The 20,187-nt window shown below is 40.1% G+C and overlaps 1 protein-coding gene across 8 annotated transcripts in view; it reads left to right on the top strand.

The window, feature by feature from the left end:
• Nucleotides 1-20,187, top strand: part of Atg10 (autophagy related 10) — a 289,378-nt gene that overhangs the window by 174,943 nt on the left and 94,248 nt on the right. For 7 of the 8 annotated variants that reach the window (XR_873450.3, XM_030247365.1, XM_011244551.3 and 4 more), the window contains one exon: nucleotides 8,795-8,933. The exons of the other annotated variant lie outside the window; for it this stretch is intronic. Coding sequence is in view for 6 of the 7 variants with exons in the window: in XM_030247365.1 (XP_030103225.1) it covers nucleotides 8,795-8,933 (139 nt within the window). In the remaining variant the exon portion in view is untranslated. The remainder of the gene's footprint in view (nucleotides 1-8,794; nucleotides 8,934-20,187) is intronic. 8 annotated transcript variants of the gene reach the window in all.

Genomic DNA, 20,187 nt, shown 5'->3' with positions numbered 1-20,187 from the left:
ACCACACTTTTGCTGCAGAATAAGCATAGTACCTAAGACATGGCAGAGTCTTAGAAATCACTGTAGAATTCTTGTAAAAAGCAAGCAAACAAGCGAACCAACAGACCCCCTACTCACTAGCTGTAACCCAGGGAGTTCTGAGGACAGGACAGAGTGAATGGCTTCTCTGTGGCTGCCTAGCAGAGTTCTTGATAAGGCCTGTGCTGCTGCATGTGTGGGTGGTGAGGTTCCTGACTCCTGGAATTACCATGGCGCCTGCCTTTTGGGTTGTCACAGCATGGTCATCTTCACTCTGGCAGATTTCTACACTCTTACTCATTTTTGAATTTGCATGTAGGTTTACTCATATATGGAAAGAACTAGCTGAGGATGCATGATGACTTCTGAAATCCTACTTGCCTAAGTTCAAGGAGTACTATATTTCTTTAGAAAATGGCCCTAGCCAAACTTTAGCCTACCGGACTTAATTATCTTCACTCTTTTAAAGTTTGGCATTTCCTGTCTTCTTGGATAATTTAGTTTCCTATCCTTGGATGGTCAGAATAGAAGGATGGAAGGAATTAATCAAGTATACATGCAGGCCTTTGTTAGTTTCTGCTTATAAAGGCACAATAAAATTAAGACCTTTGGATGGACTAGGGATAGGCAAAGGAATGCCTGTGCTTCACTGCATATTTTTGTTTATAGAGTATTACTAGCATGTAGTTGAGTCCATTTTCAAAGGTTTATTTTGTTTTAATAGTGTGTGTGTCTCTGTGTGTGTCTGTGTGCACGAGAGCGCAAACTGATTGACTATGTAACAAGGTAATGATAAAGAATTTTTTTCAATCTGCAGTTAAAAATAGAGTGCCTTATAAGGCAAGTCTCTTGCAATTGTGGGTATATGCATAGTATAAGGTTTATTCCCATGTTTCCTGAGTCCCACTATCAATTACTCTTGATGATTAAGGTTATCAGCCACAGCATTGATGTAGAATACAGTAACTGGTAGAAAAATAACACTAATGGCCATTATAAAGGAATAAACAAGGAAAGGGGGGGTTATGATGAGTTTAAATAGGATTGACTAAAGGAAGGGGGCAGTGAGCTGGGATAGAGGCACCAGCTGAGGATTTGGAGGTATATTAGGCGTCCTCACAGAGTAGACCAGATGAGGCAGTAGTGCGTTTAGCTGGCTACTGAAAGCATGCTTTGAGATTTTGGTAACTGGGCTTAGTTGACTTTCTAACCATTAAAACAAATACATGCTCTGCATACATGTGAGGCAAGGCTTCCTGGAGTTGTTCATTGCCACCTATGGTAGCATCATCAGGAATATCACTAATGTTGTGATGTTAAATCTCCAGTACTGAGTCCGAAGTTTAACATCCAGCTTCTCCAAGAATCACATGTCTTGGCATAAGGGCAGAGTCCCGGGCTCGGAGCCTGAAGACTTAGGCTTGTGTCCTTGCTCAGTGTCTTAGTTGCTCAGTGACGAGCAAAGGAACAAATGGCATAATGCACCTCATCATGCCATTTAAATCCTAACATTGCTGCTTTCTGATGTAGAATGTAAAAGGCAACTGAGAAGAAACTTGTCTGACTGACTTTTGATATGTAAAATACCTGAAAATCTTCCATGTTCTTTTAGCTAGTCATTATTTATATAAGGAATGTCAGCCTTTTAAGTTTCTCATCCTGCTAATTCTCTTACACTTAGGTAGAAATCATAAATGAAAAGAATCTGCCCTTTTAAAGAGGCTATATGGGCTCTCTTGCTTTTGTTTATAGGAAAGTAAACTCTATGGTACGACAGAAGAGCTAATTGCCTTTAATATAAAAGGTACTGGGAAGCTGTATTTCTTCTCTCTATGGGATATCAACTCTCGAGCATGAACTCTGACAGACAAGCCCCTTCCACAGTCTACCCTGTACTCAGCCTTTTTGCTTGCTTCCCAGCTCCAGGCGCTAACCGAGTTGCTGTCACTTGTGTGGTCTTGAAGGAAACAAGGACAGGGCTGGGATAGCTATAACCATCCAGGAAACTGCCAGATGCACTCTGCCAGGTTTCTGAGACCCTCCCTCTGCCTCACCCTTCAGCACAGACGGCAGAAAAGGGTTTAATTTTGTAAGGTTTGGAGAGAATCCAACCTTCATTGGTCATGAGGATGCTAATAGAAAATGTGAGCAAAATGTCCAACTTTCTTTCCCCCTTTTATATCGGTAGTTCTGCTGATAATAATCTAGTAAAGAAGGGCCTAGCTAAGGTGCCTCCTGTGGACCATCTGTGACCCCTGTGATTTCAGTGCCACCTGTTTTGCATCCCCCTTATGTGCCGGATATAACAGGTGCATTTCTAAGAAAATGACATCATTTGCAGTGGTTCTTGTGATAGTCACTAGATCAAAAACTACAAAGTTCATGAAAAAAAAAATCATCCCAGTAATTAAGATAGCAAAAAGACTACCCACAGTAAAATGATGAGCCACAGAAAACATAAGAGCCAGTTAAAGTCCCACAGATTATTTTTATAACTCATATCAAATATAATCAGATCATTTCTTATTAAATAACTGACTTTTTATTGGGTCTGTCAAAAGGCTTCATAGTCTAAGTAAGTACTTCGTGGCTCTTGGTTCAGGACACTCAGCAAATGGTTTATTACATAGCATATCTTGTTACTGTAATTGGATGCCAAATATGACTACTCACGAATGCAGTACAAGACAGCCTTGGAACCAGCACTGGCCCTCTGGCTCCTCCTTGGCTCCTGGCTATGAATTTTGAGTCACCGACATTAGGTTTGACCAAGTTGACCGAAGTGACTGTTGTCTCCTTGGGGGACATTGTGAACAGTGCTCATTCTTAGGTCTGCTCAGCAACAGTAGGAAAGATGGTTAGTGATAGGAATGCACCTTCTCTCCCTGTAATTATTTCTCGCTGTAGGATAAATAGAGATACAGATCTCATTTCCAAAGCTCAACATTCTATTTGGATTTGCTTTCAATAAAATATCTATGAAGTCTTCAGCAAGATCCCTACTTAATGGGATTTAGTTGTTAAGCTTAATTCATATCAGATTTACTAAATGAGAGATCACTGTCAACTTATTGTTAATTGAATTCAATAAAATCAAGGTTTCTATAATTAATGTAACTACTTAATCTTTTAGCTCCATGAATGAATATAATTTTCTGAACATAGGTTTCTTCTCGTTCAGTGAATTAGTAACATCTCGAGGAAAATAAATGTATTGTGAGTTCTTTTTCTAATAACTCTTAATATCAAATTAAGTAAATCCAAATATTTAAAACACTACATAATGAAAAAAGCAAAACATTAAGCTAAAAATGCTATTATGTTTTGAGTATCAGCCAAAATCCAGTGCAGTAATAATTGAGAAGTGGCTTACTATCGCAGCTGAGTGACTTTTCCCAAGCTGAAGCAAACATGCATCCTTTCAATGCGTAAAGAGCGGCTCAAGAGAGCCGAGAGCCCACAACTCTGTGTAGGAGACCACGTGATTGGGACTACTTTCAGGTGCGTGGGCAGCTTGAAGGCAGCGGAAGCAGAAGTGGTGAAAAGTCCACTTTACCTTGGCTCTTTTTTTTTTTTCTTTTGAGACAGGGTTTCTCTGTATAGCCCTGGCTGTCCAGGAACTCACTCTGTAGACCAGGCTGGCCTCGAACACAGAAATCCTCCTGTCTCTGCCTCCCGAGTGCTGGGATTAAAGGCATGTGCCACCTTGACTTCTTATAGATGCCTTATCCATGAAACTTCCGACCCTAGGCAGGCAATCCACCGAGGAGACGCTTCTCTAGCTGTTGTTTACTGCTTATGTGGCCTCGGAGAGGAGCCTTGTGACTTGGTGTAGCTTTGGTAAGGTTCCTGAGCCGCCTCTTTCACTGATGCCTCTGTGATCCCCTCCTCCCTCCAGAAGGGAACAGAGGATGAACACTGTAGGCAGAACAAAATGTTGTAGCTGCAGTGCCAGCCCTTGCTTCTCACTGCCTTGATGCCAGCTGCATTTCTGGGCCTTGTTTGTGTATATGAGCTAAAAGTGTTGGGTGAGATGCAAAGATGAAAGTTCCTCTTGGTGTTAATTCTCCAATTCTGCTTACTGTAACACGACGCCAGAAACAATTTTCCTTAGTTTTATTTAGAAGATTAAGTGTTCACTAGAGTTGATAGAGCAGTTAAATGACCATGCTGGGACCTGTCAAGCAATCCCTAAACCCACTACTTTGTGTCCCCTCTGCACTTGGCCCTCCTAACTGCTCTAATTATCTTAAACAAATTCTACACGTTGGGTTCTTGTAAGTAGCATGGCCGCTCTTCCATCTTTGTGGCTGGCTCCTCCAGGTCCTGGAAGCAGTAGTTACTAAGTCATCAGCAAGATCCATATGCATATGCACAGGTTGTCCCAGAGATGAGTTCTTATAAAATTATGGTAGCTATGACAACTGGAATGTTGACCCTGATAAAGTAGACTGATCTTACTCAAATGCCTAGTTTTACAGGAACAGGTTAAATTATGGATATGGAAATATTTCAAGGCAAAGAGAAAAGGATGCACTAAAGGAACCTGGGAGCTTGTCACGGAGACGCACGCTTACAATCAGCCCGCTTAGGAAGCAGAGACAATGAGATCATAAGTTCTAGTCAAGTCTGGGCTGTATTGCCAGTCTCTGTCTCAAAAGAGCATATTGAAATATAGGCAGAAATGAAAATTTAGATAAATTAATGATCTAATGTTAATTTAACAACTTTTGTCTTTATAAAAAATCAATATATTTATGATAACTGAACATAAGTTGGGTTATGTAAGAGACTTTCTATCGAAGGTATGGGACCCAAAAGCTGCAAAATGTGCAGATTTCTCTCTCTCTCTCTTTCTCTCTTTCTCTCTTTCTCTCTCTCTCTCTCTCTCTCTCTCTCTCTCTCTCTCTCTCTCTCTCTCTCTCTCTCTCTCTCTGTGTGTGTATAAGCTTTGTAATAAGGATCAGTAAATTATTTACAAAACTGAGTGAAAACTTAGTTGTATGGGCGGGGGAATGTCAAAAATCTTTCTAAGTTGTAGACATATATATTTAATCTCTGAAAGAGTTGATGTAATTCCATTAAAAAAATGCAAGCAAACTAAATATCAAGCACCTCACAGAAGAATAAATATTACCAATCAACATGCAAGTAGATGTTTGCCTTTGCTAAGACTAAAGAAAGGCAGAAATTAAAACAAAAACTGAAATTCAAGAACTCATCAGATAGCCACAATAAAAACTCAGTATTAATTAGATATGGAAGAGGGGGACTCATGGAACACTCTACCATGGTGCCCTGTCTCCCCCAAAGGCAGCAAGCAGAGCCACACAACTGTGGACTGAAGCTAGGAGTCAAATAACTTCTTCCCCTTTGTAAATTGATTTCCTTGTTGGAAAGTTGATTAATATCCCCAGTCATTAATACATGAGCAGTAAGGGTCCCACATGCAGCTCTTCTCTACTTCAGTTTGGGTTGTGTATAGCCCTGGTGCTGTTGTATTTTGATGGTAATTCCTCTTTCCCAGGATGGATACTCAGGTGACTTCTTGTGAACTATCCCCTAATGAATAAAGGAATCAATCACCGAGCAAGTAGGTGGAACTTCTGGGTTGGACAGGTTGGACGGAGGCAGAGAGGAAGCAGGAGAGAGAGTGTGGCTTTTAGACTGAAGGTAGCAGAGAACAAGATGTAGCTACGAATGTCTCCTTGTTTCATGGCAGATCTGCCAGGATTCACCACTGGAGGATATAGATTTAATATGGCTTGCAAGATTCGGATTCTAGTTGTCACACCCAGCGATTGAGTGACCATTGATTCTGAACTAAGTTTATGTGGTGTTTTCCTTCATGAGGTGGTTCGACTGGGTTCCAGAGAGAAAGCGTGGCTTTGCCTGATGTGTACCACAAAGGGCAGTGGGAGTTTTGAAGCACAGGGCTGGCATGGTATCAACCTGCCAATGGGAACTTAGCTAGCTGGGTGGAGAGATTTTGGAGCTCTGAGTGAAAGAGTCTCCACGAGATAAGAATAGGCCGGCCATTGCCTACCAGTAGATGGCTGGGCCAGTCCGCCAGGGCAGAGAGTAGCTGGGTGTAGTGCAGGAACTTGCTATTCTTTTTAATATTTCCCGCAACAGGATAAGCAAGGATTCCATTTTTCAGAGCTGTAGGCACACCCATATATACCTCTTCTCCACACTGTACGTTCTCCACTGAGCCATGTTATATATCATATGGTCCTTCAGATTTTCACTTACAGAGAGTTTGCCATCTTGTGCTATGTCATTGTAGACTTAATGCCTTCACCATATGCCATTGCAGAACTACCTTATACCTGGCTTTTTTTTTTAATCTTTATTGCTAAATATTTTAGGTTGATCATGTACTACTCCTTCTAAATTCAGCTGCAGCGAATATCCTAACTTCTATGTCCGTATACTCTGGTTTTTCTGTGGTTCAGATTTCCAATAGTGAAACCACTAACTGTATCAGTGAGTAAATATCTTTTTAAATTTAAGAAATACTGAAAAACTGACTTCAACAAAAAGATCTATCAAGTTATAGCACTAGCAAACATGACTGAAAACCTACCTCTTAAAGGTTCTACTTCTAAACAGTATCATATATGACAACCAAACCTTTAACAATTGGCCCTCTGGGGACCCTTAAGATCCGACTCATACCAAGTTTCAATTCTTTTATTATGTTGGGAAAGAAAAGAAATTATAAATGTGAAATAACCCAGTTGTGAAGCAAAGAGAAAGAACTTGGTTAAAAATTTATTGCAACAGATCTTGATACTTGTGGCTAAAATTAAATAAACAGGAAAAGAACACCTCTCTTTTATTGTTGCATTAATTGTACTTGGAATATTTAGTTGAATGATTTCTCACTGATTATTTAATTCATTGTATTTAATTGATATGTTTACAGATGCTGGGTGACAACTCTTGTATAAATATCTCTCATTGTGACTGTATGTGCTGTAGTGTCTCCCAGGGAACTGCCTGTGAATGGGAGTTAGGAAAGGCAATACCGATCTGGAGAGCAGCTCCCTTCTTTCTTATCTCCACAGGCAACCTGATTTCATATTGATAAAGTTTGCAGTCTCTTCTGTAGTTCTTTCTGATGGTTCATTGTTGCTGTTTTAATGAGAAGCTGAAATGAGCCAAACCTTCTTGCTTCATTCTTCCTACTAATTTAATTTCAAAAGAGAAATTTGCCAGCCCAAATAAGTAAATGCGCAGGGATGAACCCAGCAACCCTGATTCAACATGCCCGATCAGTTGCTTCTAGACATAAAGAAAAATTCGTTGTTTTCTTAAGTGACACATCATAAAAATAATAGTCTTTTTCTATTTTGTACATTTTAAAGCTCTTTCTATTCTAACTATGATTGTTATCACATTATTTTTTAAATTAATTTATTTTTTACACTGCATGTTTTTTATTCCCCCATTCCGTCCACCTGCCGACTGTTCCACATCCCATAACTCCTTCCCACACCCCTGTCTCCACGTGAATGGCCACATCCCCCACCTCACCTGACCTCCAAACTCCCTGGGGCTTCTAGTCTCTTGAGGGTTAAGTACATCATCTCTGAATGAGCATAGACCTGGAATTCCTCTACTGTATGTGTGTTGTGGACCTCATATCAGCTGGTGTATGCCATCTGTTTGGTTGGTCCAGTGTTTGAGAGATCTCAAGGATCCAGATTAATTGAGGCTGCTGGTCCTCCTACAGGATGGCCCTTCTCCTCAGCGTCTTTCAGCCTTCCCTAATTCAACAGCGGGCCAGCTGCTTGGGTGCAAGCATCTGCATCTGACTCTTTCAGCTGCTTGTTTGGCCTTTCAGAGGGCAGTCACGATAGGTCCCTTTTTGTGAGTGCTTCATAGCCTCAGTAGTCGTGTCAGGTCTTGGGTCCTCTCCTTGAGCTGGATCCCACTTTGGGCCTGTCGCTGGACTTTCTTTTCCTCAGGCTCCTCTCCATTTCCATCCCTTAATTCATGTATGATGAGAAAGAAGCAGCCTGCGAAGAACAATTACTTGGGAAGTGGAATGACTTTCGCCATCTCTGCTTACACAGCCTTGTTTAATTAACTTCATGGTGGCATGTGCTGATGACCATTCCCTAAATCAAGATTTATTGTTGAGCTGTACCAAAGATACACAAAATAATGAAAACAGGATCACTTGGGATCTGAAATACACCTAACAAACTCAGACTCTTGCAAAATAACTTATTCCAAATGGAACTAGGGATTGTTGAGCATACAATGAGTCATCGTTGGGCAAGTACAATAGAACCTGTAGGGGCATTTCCTGGCCTCTGTTCAGTTGTTAGGGTGGTTTTTTAGCTTTCACAACTCTTGTTGCTAAAAATCATACAGTGGAAACTTCAGAGTTGTTGCTTCAGTAGTTCTCTGTGCTTCCTCCACCCCTGCACTCACCCCTGCTCTCACCCTTGCCTCCAACCCTGCTCCCACCCCAAACCCCATCTTATTTCTCTACTCAGAGCTGCTTTGTTTCCCCCAGAACAATCTGGAATTACTTACGGTTAATGTTTTCTGGCATTACTGTTTACCTAGAACTCAAATGTTCAATGTTTGTGTGGGTAGCTCTCCCTTTTCTTACCTCCTAACCTTGAACTTAACTGGTCATTTGCAAGGAGAAGCTCTCACCCTTCTCTTTCCATGTGTGCACTTGGGTTTTGTTGTTGTTTCTGTATTCATTGACATACACAGTTTGGCTTAGTCTCTGCTTTTTTTCCCCCCCCAGGAGAATTTAGAGCTACCAATGGATGATTCTGAAGTGACGAGACCTGCAGCGGTGGCAGAAGTGATTAAACATGAGTATCATGTCTTATACTCTTGTAGTTACCAAGTGCCGGTTCTTTACTTTAGGGCAAGCTTTTTAGGTAAGACCATGTCTAATACAGAAAGCAAATTTATAAACTTTCCATATAAGACAGGGAGCATATTTGGAAAATCATTCCTGAGAGGGGAAGAAAACAGAGGTTAAAAATAAAAAGCTGTAGTTGAGGTAAGGTTTCACCAGTAAAACTTCTCATGCTTCAGAAAGAGCAGACTTCATAGTGAATGATATCATCCCAGCCTTAAATCTCATCTTCACAGTTTTGGCCCCTTGCCTGAAGTTGACTAAGCCCCCTGGCCTTTCTTGACTTTAAACAAGTAGGAACAACTTAAAGCTGCAATGTTTATTTACTTCTAACTTTGCAGTAAAAAATTTCTTTCTGTCTCAAGTGATGCCATTAACTCCTAAGTTCCTGGGCTTCTTTCACCAAGAGCTTATGGTTATTTCAAGAAATGCTTATTGGTTAGGTTAAGGGGTATTTAAGAATAGCAGTAACACCTCCACTAGTCATCTACACACCTCATGCCTCAGTGCCTCGATATGCTGTGATCTAACGCATTGCCTGACAAGAAGGTGGACACCTTGTCTCCTTGGAGGCCTCTGCTAATGATGCCACATGGAGTCCTCACACTGCAGCTTGGAGATGTCTGGGTATGCCCTGGGTAAATTAGGTCAACTTCAGGCCTTGGACTCAGAGCTCCATCCAGTCCACCTCTTACCTTGTGTGTGGTTTTGTGCATGCCTTTCTCGGTAACAGTTTGCATTTGCAGACTACTAATTTCTGGATAGCTAAGACATGTGAATTTAGCCAATGATCTCTTATTTTTAATTAAAAAGTAGCATAAGCTGCTTTGAGTGTGTATTTGGTGGGTTTAATCACTCACTGCTTTATATTGTTTAATGGTCTCCAGTTTTGCAGGGCTGGCAGTTTTACAAGCACTTACGATTTAAAACAAGAGCAAATTCTTAGAGAATCCCTGGTGAGAAGATTTTAATCTGAGGTGCAGTTCCTAAGAACTGACAATTTTGGGTAAATTTTTAACCTGGGACTTGAGGACACAGATAGTTACTAACTCTCAAACTCTTGCTGCAGATTCATCCATATGATTACTCCTAACCTTTAAAACATTTGCTTTATTGTAATAATATTTGATTTAGAGTCCAGAGGTTAAAGAGGATTTCTTGTCTCTACACTGTGCCCTCTACTAAAAGTTGGGGAATATATTTGTTACGTGGGGTAGAGGAGGTGGGGAATGCTTCCTTGATTCTAGTTTGCAGTCGCCCTGCCTAGCGCTATCTAGATTCAAAGACAAGCCAGGGCTGCAGGTAGAGGACACAGGGCACTCATTCGGATTCTTCAGAACTGTTCTTTCATGTGATCGGTATTCACTGTAAGCACTTAATCACCAGAGACGAATTTCCAGAGACAAAACAAGTCCTTTAGCTTGTCAGCATCAGGGATGCGAGGGATTGCAACATGGCTGCTTCTAGCTGGAAGTGGGTCTTGCCGAGACCGGCTGATGAGCTCACGCTGGCTCTGTGCTCTGCACGTGCCAACAGCTCCCCTTACAGCACAGCACAGTGATTGTTCCTGCAAGTCCAATTATATTTTAATGACATTAGTGTGCTTCCTGCATGCCTTTCTACATGGTGATTTTAGTTCTTAAAACACACATACACAAGTAGCACTCCTGGTTCTATTTTTAGAATTTCAAGGCACCCTTCCTGTGTACCTGATAAAGAAAACCAAAGAGGTCATTTGTTTTTTGTAAAAATATATTCCCAACCTCTCATTCTGTCTTGTATGGAATTGATTTTTAGTTCTTTTTAATTCCAGAATTCATTTGCTTATGCACATTAAAATATGGGATTATATTTTATAAAGCATATTGAGATGTTTTCTTGTGGAGAAAACTGGAAAATGGTTCATTGCTTGATCATTCTGTGTACTTTTAAATTTTGCTTTTACCTAACGTAAACTCAGGGGCCTTCTAAGAATGCACCATTCTTCATTTATGAGTCATTTTTTAACGTATTCTCCCTAGTCCAGTCCTCCTTTCAACGTCTGCTTAGCCTGGCTGTTCATGTGTTAAAAGTCTGATGGTGTAGAGAATGCATTCCTAGCGTCGTCTTCTTATTCCAGGCCTGGGCTTTTGTTATTGGTGGTGGTTTTGTTGTTGTTGTTGTTGTTGTTGTTGTTGTTTGTTTCCTACCAAGAGAATCTGACCTAGAAACAGGATGATTGTAAAAATTCTTGCCCAAGGGTCTTGTCTGTCTGTCTTTCTTTCTCTTTCCTTTTTTCCTCATTCCTCCCCATTTTTTCTTTTGTTTGATGTTGCAAAAAATAGTTTATTTGTTTGTGACAGGAGTTAGAGTTTCTTTTGCATCTGTTAGTAAAAATCAATTTCTCTGCTTAACTTTGATTTTTTTTCTATACACTCACACACACACATACACACATACACACACAGGAAAAGTAAAGCAAGGGTTTGGTAGTTCCCATTGAAACTGACATTGCCCCCTTTATCAACTGGTTGAGATTTCTTCTGAATCTGTTTTGTTTCTTGACATGCAAATCCACTGTGCTTTGAGTTCCTGTGGCTCCTGTATATGATTCAGTGTCTGCCTGAGACTCAGCTAACATGCTGACTACCCTTGCTCCTCCCACGTCCTGTCTCATATCTCTCATCAGACCATGTCATCACCTCACACACTGCAGTATAATAATGTGTCTGTTTATTTGCCCTCCTACCAGATGGTACGCAAACATATAAAAAGTAGTGAAGGATATCAGTGTTGATTACCTACAAAGTGAGAAGCATTGATTATGGATCTGTGCTTGATAGTTACGTGGCATTTTACACACACGCCATGCTCACCTTGCTAATTTTGTTATTCACATCGTCATCCGTAGGCAAGCATCAGCAGATGCTTTCTGGATAAGTCAATAGTGAAGACTCTCTAAGCATTTCTAAGTATAGCCAAAAGACTAAAATATTGTGGATGTAATACTGTTCTCACTGTTGTGACAAGGTATAAGGAAGAAGTGGTGGTGCTCTCTCCAGGAGACCTAAGGCCAAACTATTTACATATCTTTACTATTGAATCCGTTGCTTCTCAGAGACCATAGATATAGTAAACTAAGGAGAATGGAGCATCCTGAAGACCCAAAGCATGAATCCAGCCTAGCTGAGCAGCTATCCTATCTCTAAATAGGTTTCTTTATGTGATTCTTGAAGGCAGATGGCCAAGTTCATGTAGCCTTTACTTCCGGATGCCTCTCATATCAGTAAGACTCCTAAGAACATGGTGCTTCCTCTTTTACTTTCCCTACTACTGCTACTACTACTGCTGAAACAAGGTCTCACTCTTTTGTCTAAGCTTCCCTCACTCACATTTCTCCTTCTGCAAGCCTCCCAAAAACTTGCTTATGGTTGTGGGCGCGACCATGCCTAACCAGGAACTTGGTTCCCAAAATGATCGCACGGACTGAAGAGAAGTGAGTTCTTCTCGGGGCTCTGTTTCTCTTAACTGCTTTTGTCCTTGTTGGTTTGGGCAGGGCAGAGGTAGTACTATTTATCATCAAGTTTTTGAGTGAGAGGTCTCTGCCCTTTTCTTTGAGAGGCTGCAAAAATAAAAATAAACCATAATGAGTCTGGTTTTGAGTTCTGTCTTGTGGATTGACTCCCCACAGAGCATCAGTGTTATCCTGTATATATTGGTGCATCTCTTTTTCTACCTTGTACTTTTGTGGTGCTGGAGTTTGATGAAAGGTGTTGTATGTGCCCCTTGTGTGTCTCTCACTTAGCCCGCCCACTGCTTTTAAAGCCCTCTGCATCAGTTGTTTGTACCACAACAAAGACTTCCATTCTCATCATTTTTATTGTTCCATGGACATTTATGTCCTGTTGTTCCTTGATGGACTTGGCTGGGAGCAAATGGTAAATGTTGATAATGCAGTTTAAAGAGTCTGTTTATGCCAAATGGCCTTGATCTCAATAGAGTCATAGGTTTAAACACCCATCCTGACACCTTAACTGGAGATTTTTATGTTTATTCTAGATTGAATTCTAACTTATTTCTTCCATTTACCTTTCTCTTTCCCGTTGTTCTTAATCTTTATTGAGAAATGGACCAAGTGGTTCTTCTCATTTTCAAATATTTAATTCTTTGGCTGACATATGCGTTCTTCTTGGGAGCTGTTTTGACATATTTCCTTAATTAGTCGGAAGGGCCGCTTTAGAATAGGGAAGGAAACATTTCTCCCATTCTGCAACTGAAGTCTGTCTTATTGGCCCAGAAAGCCAGGATATAGAATGTAAAATGCACCCAAGATACTGCCTGTGGAAGATTTGTTCAGTTGTTATGGGCTTAAAAGATGCTCCCAGAGAAGAGGAATGAAAGAAATAGCCAAACAACAGCTCACCCTCAAAGGTGGGATAAAACAAAGCAAGGAAAAGGTTCAGATAAACATCAACAAACTGTGAAATTCAAGTGGGTAAGTCATCAGGGTGAAGCAAGAAGCATTGCTTGGATCAAGAGCGTGAGGAAGCCTTTGGTTTGAAATGCACAGAGAAGACTTAAAGGAACAAGAAAGATGTGAGTCTTGGGAGTGGAAAAATGGAAGTCAAGGATTTGTAGCTCCATCTGGAGGACCTCTGAGGGACAGTGAGGATGCCTGCCCAGCTTTGGTGACAGAGTGAATGAGGCATGCTTGGCTATCAGTGCAGATGGAAGAAATGGTTGAAAAGATGAATGGGGTCAAGTTATGGATGAGCTAATGGACAGGAAGGAGCTGAGACATACAAAATGAGAAAGTGGGATGAATTGCATTTCCTAGAAATCATGAGACAAAAGGACAGATGAATGAGTGAGGCTGAGTGAATGAGTGAAATGACGAGCAGGAACGTGACACTTCCATTGTCAGCATTGTTAGAACTTTAAAATAGTGACCTTTTACAAAAGATGGGTTGGAAAGAACATATTTTGTAATTTCCAGGATAAAATTCCTGCCGTTGAGTAGGAGTTATTTAGTAGAGAGAAAAAGCAGGTGAGGCTCAAGCAAAAATGATTTCAGTTAATTATCACGATAAGCAGAAAATGGAAAATAAATTTACAGATAATTTAACTTAGAATCTCATCTGATTGTAACAACCTTTGCGAAAGCTCATTAATTTATACTGTATGTAAGCAGGAGTAAGTGTAGCAAAAGCCCCATCAGTGACCTAGAACATGCAGTTAGTGAGTCTAGGGATTTAAGTCAAATGTGAGGAGCAAATGGTGAATGCTATTAAGAAAAATAATGAAAACTTGAGTTAAGTAAAATGAAGAAGGACAAACTGAAAAGTCGAGATTGTAGAGAAAAATTAGCAAGAATGAAGGAATCTTGAGCTTGTAAATATTTATATACATCCCTCGGAGGACTTAGGGAACAGTAGGGCATGTTATAGAACATGATGGTAATAGAAAGTTACTAATAAAAATCCAAGTTTATTAATAACACACACCAAAGAAATGTGGAAATGGCACGATAGAGTTAACTAAGCTACTTGCACTAGCATTTAACACCATGTGTGCATAAAACAGCCTGGAAGAGGACACACGGGGAAGAGAGCCACGCTCTCACCTGTGAAAGGCTGCATTACAGCTTCCCGGCCAGGTGAGTGTCTGTGCTTCCCAATAGAGGAAATCCTCTTTTACTGCGGACCAAAACAAAGTAACAACACCAAACAAAACCAAAACCAAGCCCAAAACCAACCACCAGCAGCTTGGAATGTTTATAAAAGCATAGGAATCCAAAGCCTCACATTGTGACAAATGGTTGCAACCCCAGAACTGGGCTTGGAATGGGAGGCAGAAGGATCAGGAGTTCAAGTCCAGCCTCAGCTCCTTGGCCTACCTAATAAGCTAGCAGCAAGCCTGGGATGCGTGATACTCCTGCCTCACACATCTGTGTGTATGTGTGTATATGTGTGTGTGTGTGTGTGTGTGTGCGCGCGCGCGCTCTCTCTCTCTCTCTTATCTCTGCTTATCTCTGTATGTTTCTGTGCTGTTTGGAAATATGCCTCATGAAAATAGACAGTCACATACATATAGTGTCTCATATACCTAAAAAATGTATGACATGTACTTTTCTATTCAGATTATCAGATTTTAAAATTTGGGTCTACTAGGCAGAGAGATGGCTCAGTAGTTAAGACTCCGCCTTTGGTTTCCTAGCTCCTACATGTTGGCTCACAACTGTTTGTAACTACAATCCTGGGGTGTCCCAGGCCCTCCTCTCCCTGCCCTTGTGGATGCCACGCCAACATGTGATAGGTAGACTCATGTACATGCAAGCAAACAATCACACATATAAACTAAAAATAAGTCTCTTTAACAGTTAATATTTATGAAGACAGTCAATAAAGGCCTTTAAAGAAGCTATTACAGTAAAGTAAAAATAATGGGAAATGACCAGAAAAGCGGATTAGGGCTTGGAAATTGATGACAGAGCCAAATGAAGATGGTGGTGTCCCAGTAGTGATTGCAGAGTGAAGCCCTTTGGCTTCAGTGGTGAGGAGAGATTTCTCCCAAATTGGAAATGGGCTTGGATACTGAAAATTCAAACATCTACTATATCTGCTTATATGGATTCCCATAAGGTGTTTTATGTAAATGCAAAACATTTATTTAGTGAATTTTAAAATTATCACCATTGTCTTTGTTTTTAGTAAGAACTGGGCCTATTTCCCTAGAAGTAATGTTGAAATTTTTTCTCATCTATCCTTATCTCTGAAATATTGACCATAATGTGGTATGAAGATGTTTTTAGAATGTAGAAATGAGTAAAGGAAATCAGAAGTGAAGGATACCCTTGGGGGAGCTAACAGCCCGAAGCAAATAAGTCAGGCTGAAATCTGCTATAAGAAATAGAATATGCTCAGGACCACAAGAGGAAAAACCTCACACTAAGATGCAGTATGATGGAATGATTTGCGGAGTGATCAGGAAAGCTTTGCCTGGGCATGGAGTTCATAAACACTGTGGTGAGGAAGGGGCAGGGCAAGTCTGGTAAGAGAACCAGGAAGATGAAAGATTCAGCAGCCCGAGTGTAGGCAGTGTTGGTCAGGAGCACTAGTAGCAGCAACAGGAGCACAAACACACCTTACAGAGAGGTGCTGTGCACAGGCACACACAGTGTGGCAGTAGAAAGTGTGAGATCTAGAGCCTTGCTTCTCACTGCTTGCTCCTTACTGGGAACTTGGGGAAGGTGTACGTCTGTGTGCTTTCCTTTGCCACATGAAAGCAAAAGTTAGACCACATCAATGCTATTGAATAGATTTTTGAGGACTCTAGACATTTCTTGAGCCTAGATTTGGCCCTGAGTGTGTTTATGTCATGGCAGCTGTGGTACGTGTCCTGGTCCTCTTAAGACCCAGGGAAGATAAAACTTTTGTCTAACTTTCATGCACAGTGATGAAACTGAGTGATTTCAGGGATTCCGGTGACTTACTAAGGACGTGTGGAAACTGCAGACTCGACCACACCTGTTCTCATTTTTCAATGTTATCACTGCAATAATTGACTAAAGATCCAAAAACACACGAAATAAGTGAATTAATTGGTGATATATGTGGGTAAAGTTGCCATGAACTGTGCTTTTTTAATAATCTTTATATAGATATCTTCAATTAATAAAGATACCAAGTACTAAGTGTTTATAGGAATAAGTGAAAATTACACAATTAGCTAGCCAAGTAGCTGATGTGAATGTATATGAACAATTACACTCATTTCATAGCACAGTGTAATTTTCTCACTGAAGCAAAAATGAATTTTCTCCTTTGGTGGAGCATCGTCTCTGCTTCCCTGTGGAGTATGACATGAATTTTTATATCCTTCAAAGCTCTGGAGAAGGCCGGTCTGTTGAACAATGGCATATTTCATTATGAAAAATCCACTCTAGTTTCTTTTTTATTTCTAATGACCACATCTAGGATATTTCTGTTAAACTTACTGTGCATAATTTATACTCTTTCTAATCACTTTTAGGAGTTATCTTTTTTTTAGTCTGTGGTTTTTTTTTCAGTGTGTGGCTTATACAGAGGTGGATAAGTGCTAGAGAAATATCTCATGGTATTGTTGGATTCACAGAAACTACTAGTACTGAGGAATTTATTTTGGAAAACTGCACATTTTGAGCAGTGTGTAGTTTACTTGACATGTAGCTTGTTATTCATTTGGGAGATCTTATGTGAAAATGTCAAATGATACTGGACATTGCTAAAGATTGTACTTTTAAATTATTCCATGTTTTTGTCCAATGTCTCTTGTTCTTTTTCTACTGCTTCAGCATAGATATGCATTATCATTCCAGCTAACACCAGCACATAGTGGGTACTCGATAAACACTTATTAAATAGATGACCTCTGTAATTGTGTTTAATTTATAGGTTTCTTCTGAAGTTATTTTGGCTTCTATTTCAGCTTTTCAGGTTTTTAGAAGTTTTACTCAGCTTCTCCCTCAATGTGATTATGGTGATTTCTAGCCATATTAAAAAAATAAATCAGTGCTAGTGAGTATTTCATAGCTTGTGAAGAGTGGTGCATGATGTGTCTTCTTAACATGGCTTAAAGTTCTTGCCTGGAAGTCCTTTGACCTGAATACATTTGCACAAAATAATATTTAATACACTTAGCCAAGGGCTTATTTACACTCACATTTTGAAGTTAAAATGCTGCTTTTCAGTTTTCAGAAACACATAATGGGGCACCACACACTTTGCTTCCGTATTATGTAAGCTCCATTGCTATGATGAGGTTCTTAGCATAGTTGGCTATCTCAGTTCAGTGGATCAGTGGAATTTCTAAAGACTGTAGTTCAATTTGAAATAATTAGGATCATAATCATGTTTGAATACCTGTCATGTGCCCACAGCGTTTGCTAAGGTTTAAAGGGCACTGGTTTAGTTGTCATTGTTGTTGCATAAAAGGCAACAAAATCCAATTCTAATGTGTCTTTGGTTATTGAGGGCTAAGCTATGGTTAGGCAGATCAGCCTTGAAGACATAAGGGAAAGAACCCATATTTTATGTAGATCATATTGTCATGTGCTTGTACTTTGTTTGTTTGCTTGTTTGATTTTTGTTTTTTGAGACAGGGTTTCTCTGTGTAGCCCTGGCTGTCCTGGAACTCACTTTATAGACCAGGATGGTCTCGAACTCAGAAATCTGCCTGCCTCTGCCTCCCAAGTGCTGGGATTAAAGGTGTGCGCCACCACTGCCTGACTGTACTTGTACTTTTTATAGAGTGGGCAATGAGCAGAAGCTGGAGAGATTCACAAAATTTCAGAAGAAAATCAAAGTATAGACTTGATTTTTTTTTCTAGTTCTTTTTGTTACAAGTTGGCAGGTCATTAAAGAGGAATTTAGTTTGTACAAACAAAATCATTTGTGGCCCAACCTGAAAAATAAGAAGTGAATAACTTTAAAATTATTATTTTTAAGATCTAATTGTGGGTTCACCAAGAGTAAAATGTCTTAGTGGGGGAGGAAAGGTGATTGTTTTTCAACCTGAGTTTGACCCCCCACACCGTACATGGTTAAGGGAGAGAGCCTTTACCCCTCCACACACCATGGTGTATGCACACTATGGCATACACATGAAAACACATAGAGAATAATATGTAAGTAAACACAATTAATAGTGATAATGATGATTAATAATTTTAGCATCATGGAGTCTAGAGCTTTAAATTGAAAAAATTCTTACTTTAAAAAAGTACCATTGTGACTACAAAGTATTTGTTTTCCTTGTCTGGCTCTGAATGTGGTTCCACAAACAATTCCAGCTGACAGCTCTTGTAGCATTACTTGAATCATTTAGCCTCCCTTAGTGACTATTTTGAAGAGAAGTGGTCTTTTAAATATTTAAGAGCTGGCATGTTTGTTTAAAATGCTTAAATTCTAATCTTTATAGTTGTATCAGGCCTGCCATGATCTAGCAGAGGATGCCAAACACGAGACGTCCAGAGATGCTAAGAGGCTTTGCAGTGGCCCTTGAGAACTAGCCAGGTTATTCATACACACACACACACACACACACACACACACACACACACACACACACACGCAAACATATACACAGCAAGAGAGAGAGTGACAGAGATAAACAGAGAATGTGTACAAGAGAGCAAAGTTTTGTTTGTTTCTGTCTGTGTGTGTGTGTGTGTGTACATGTTCATGTGTGTGGGTACTCATGCCTCTGTTTGTGTGTGTGTGTGTACATGTTCATGTGTGTGGGTACTCATGCCTGTGTATGTGTGTGTGTGTGTGTTCAAGTGTATAGGTACACATGCCTGTGTATGTGTTCATGCGTTTGGGGAACACATGTAAATGCCACAGGTTGATGTTGCTTGTCAGCTCTCGCTGAACCCAGAGTTTATCAATTGTAATCTCACTGGCCAGTTTGATCCAGAGAAAAGAAAAACATGGGCACATACAAACTCATATATGAGTCATTATTTATAGTAGCCAAAAAGTAGAAAAGGAAAATACCAAATGCCTGTCAAGTGGTAAATGGATAAGCACAATGTGCCATACAATCAATAAATACAACTTGGTTATAAAAAAACAAATTAAAGGCCAGTACATGCTATGACATGGAAAACATCTAAAACAATTCACCAAAGACCCATCTGGTCATATTATATACATGTATGCTTATAATAAACAAATGTATAAAAGCTGACAGTGGTTTTCTAGAACCATCCAGGTTAGGTTACTAGCTGAGGAATTGCTAATAAGTTGGTAATTCTGAGTATTCTAAACCCAAGGTGATGCGTACTGAACCCCGAGACTATCGTTGACTTGCATACTTTAAACAGGAGGGTTGGATGTATGTGAATTGTATCTTGATAAATCTGTCTTTTGTGTCTTCTGTGACCTCACAAGAGCTAAGAGATCGCTTATCCTGCTGTCCCTCGGTTCTGCCAGGGCTTTACTCTCTTCTGTCCCCAGAACCATCTCCCCCTCTGCCAGGCATCACAGAGCTCACAAGCTGTGTTAGCAGATCACCTAAGAATTGTCTGAAACTGACCCAGCCCCTCAGATGTCCCTCTGCAGCTTCCTGTGCCTTCCTGCTATAGTATGTATTGCTTCTTAACTTCCCATATGATGTTTGCTATGTACTGTCACATTCTTGCTCTCTGGCTACAATATAACTTCCACAAAAACATCATTTTGCCAGCTGATGTATCACAAAAGCTTGGTATATAGTAGGTGCCAAATAATATAAATATCTATTTCTAAAATTAA

The sequence above is a fragment of the Mus musculus genome, chromosome 13 (assembly GCF_000001635.26).
Source record: "Mus musculus strain C57BL/6J chromosome 13, GRCm38.p6 C57BL/6J".
Taxonomy (NCBI): Eukaryota; Metazoa; Chordata; class Mammalia; order Rodentia; family Muridae; genus Mus; species Mus musculus.
Note: the sequence above shows the minus strand (reverse complement) of the source record. Positions and strands in the feature narration are given on the sequence as shown.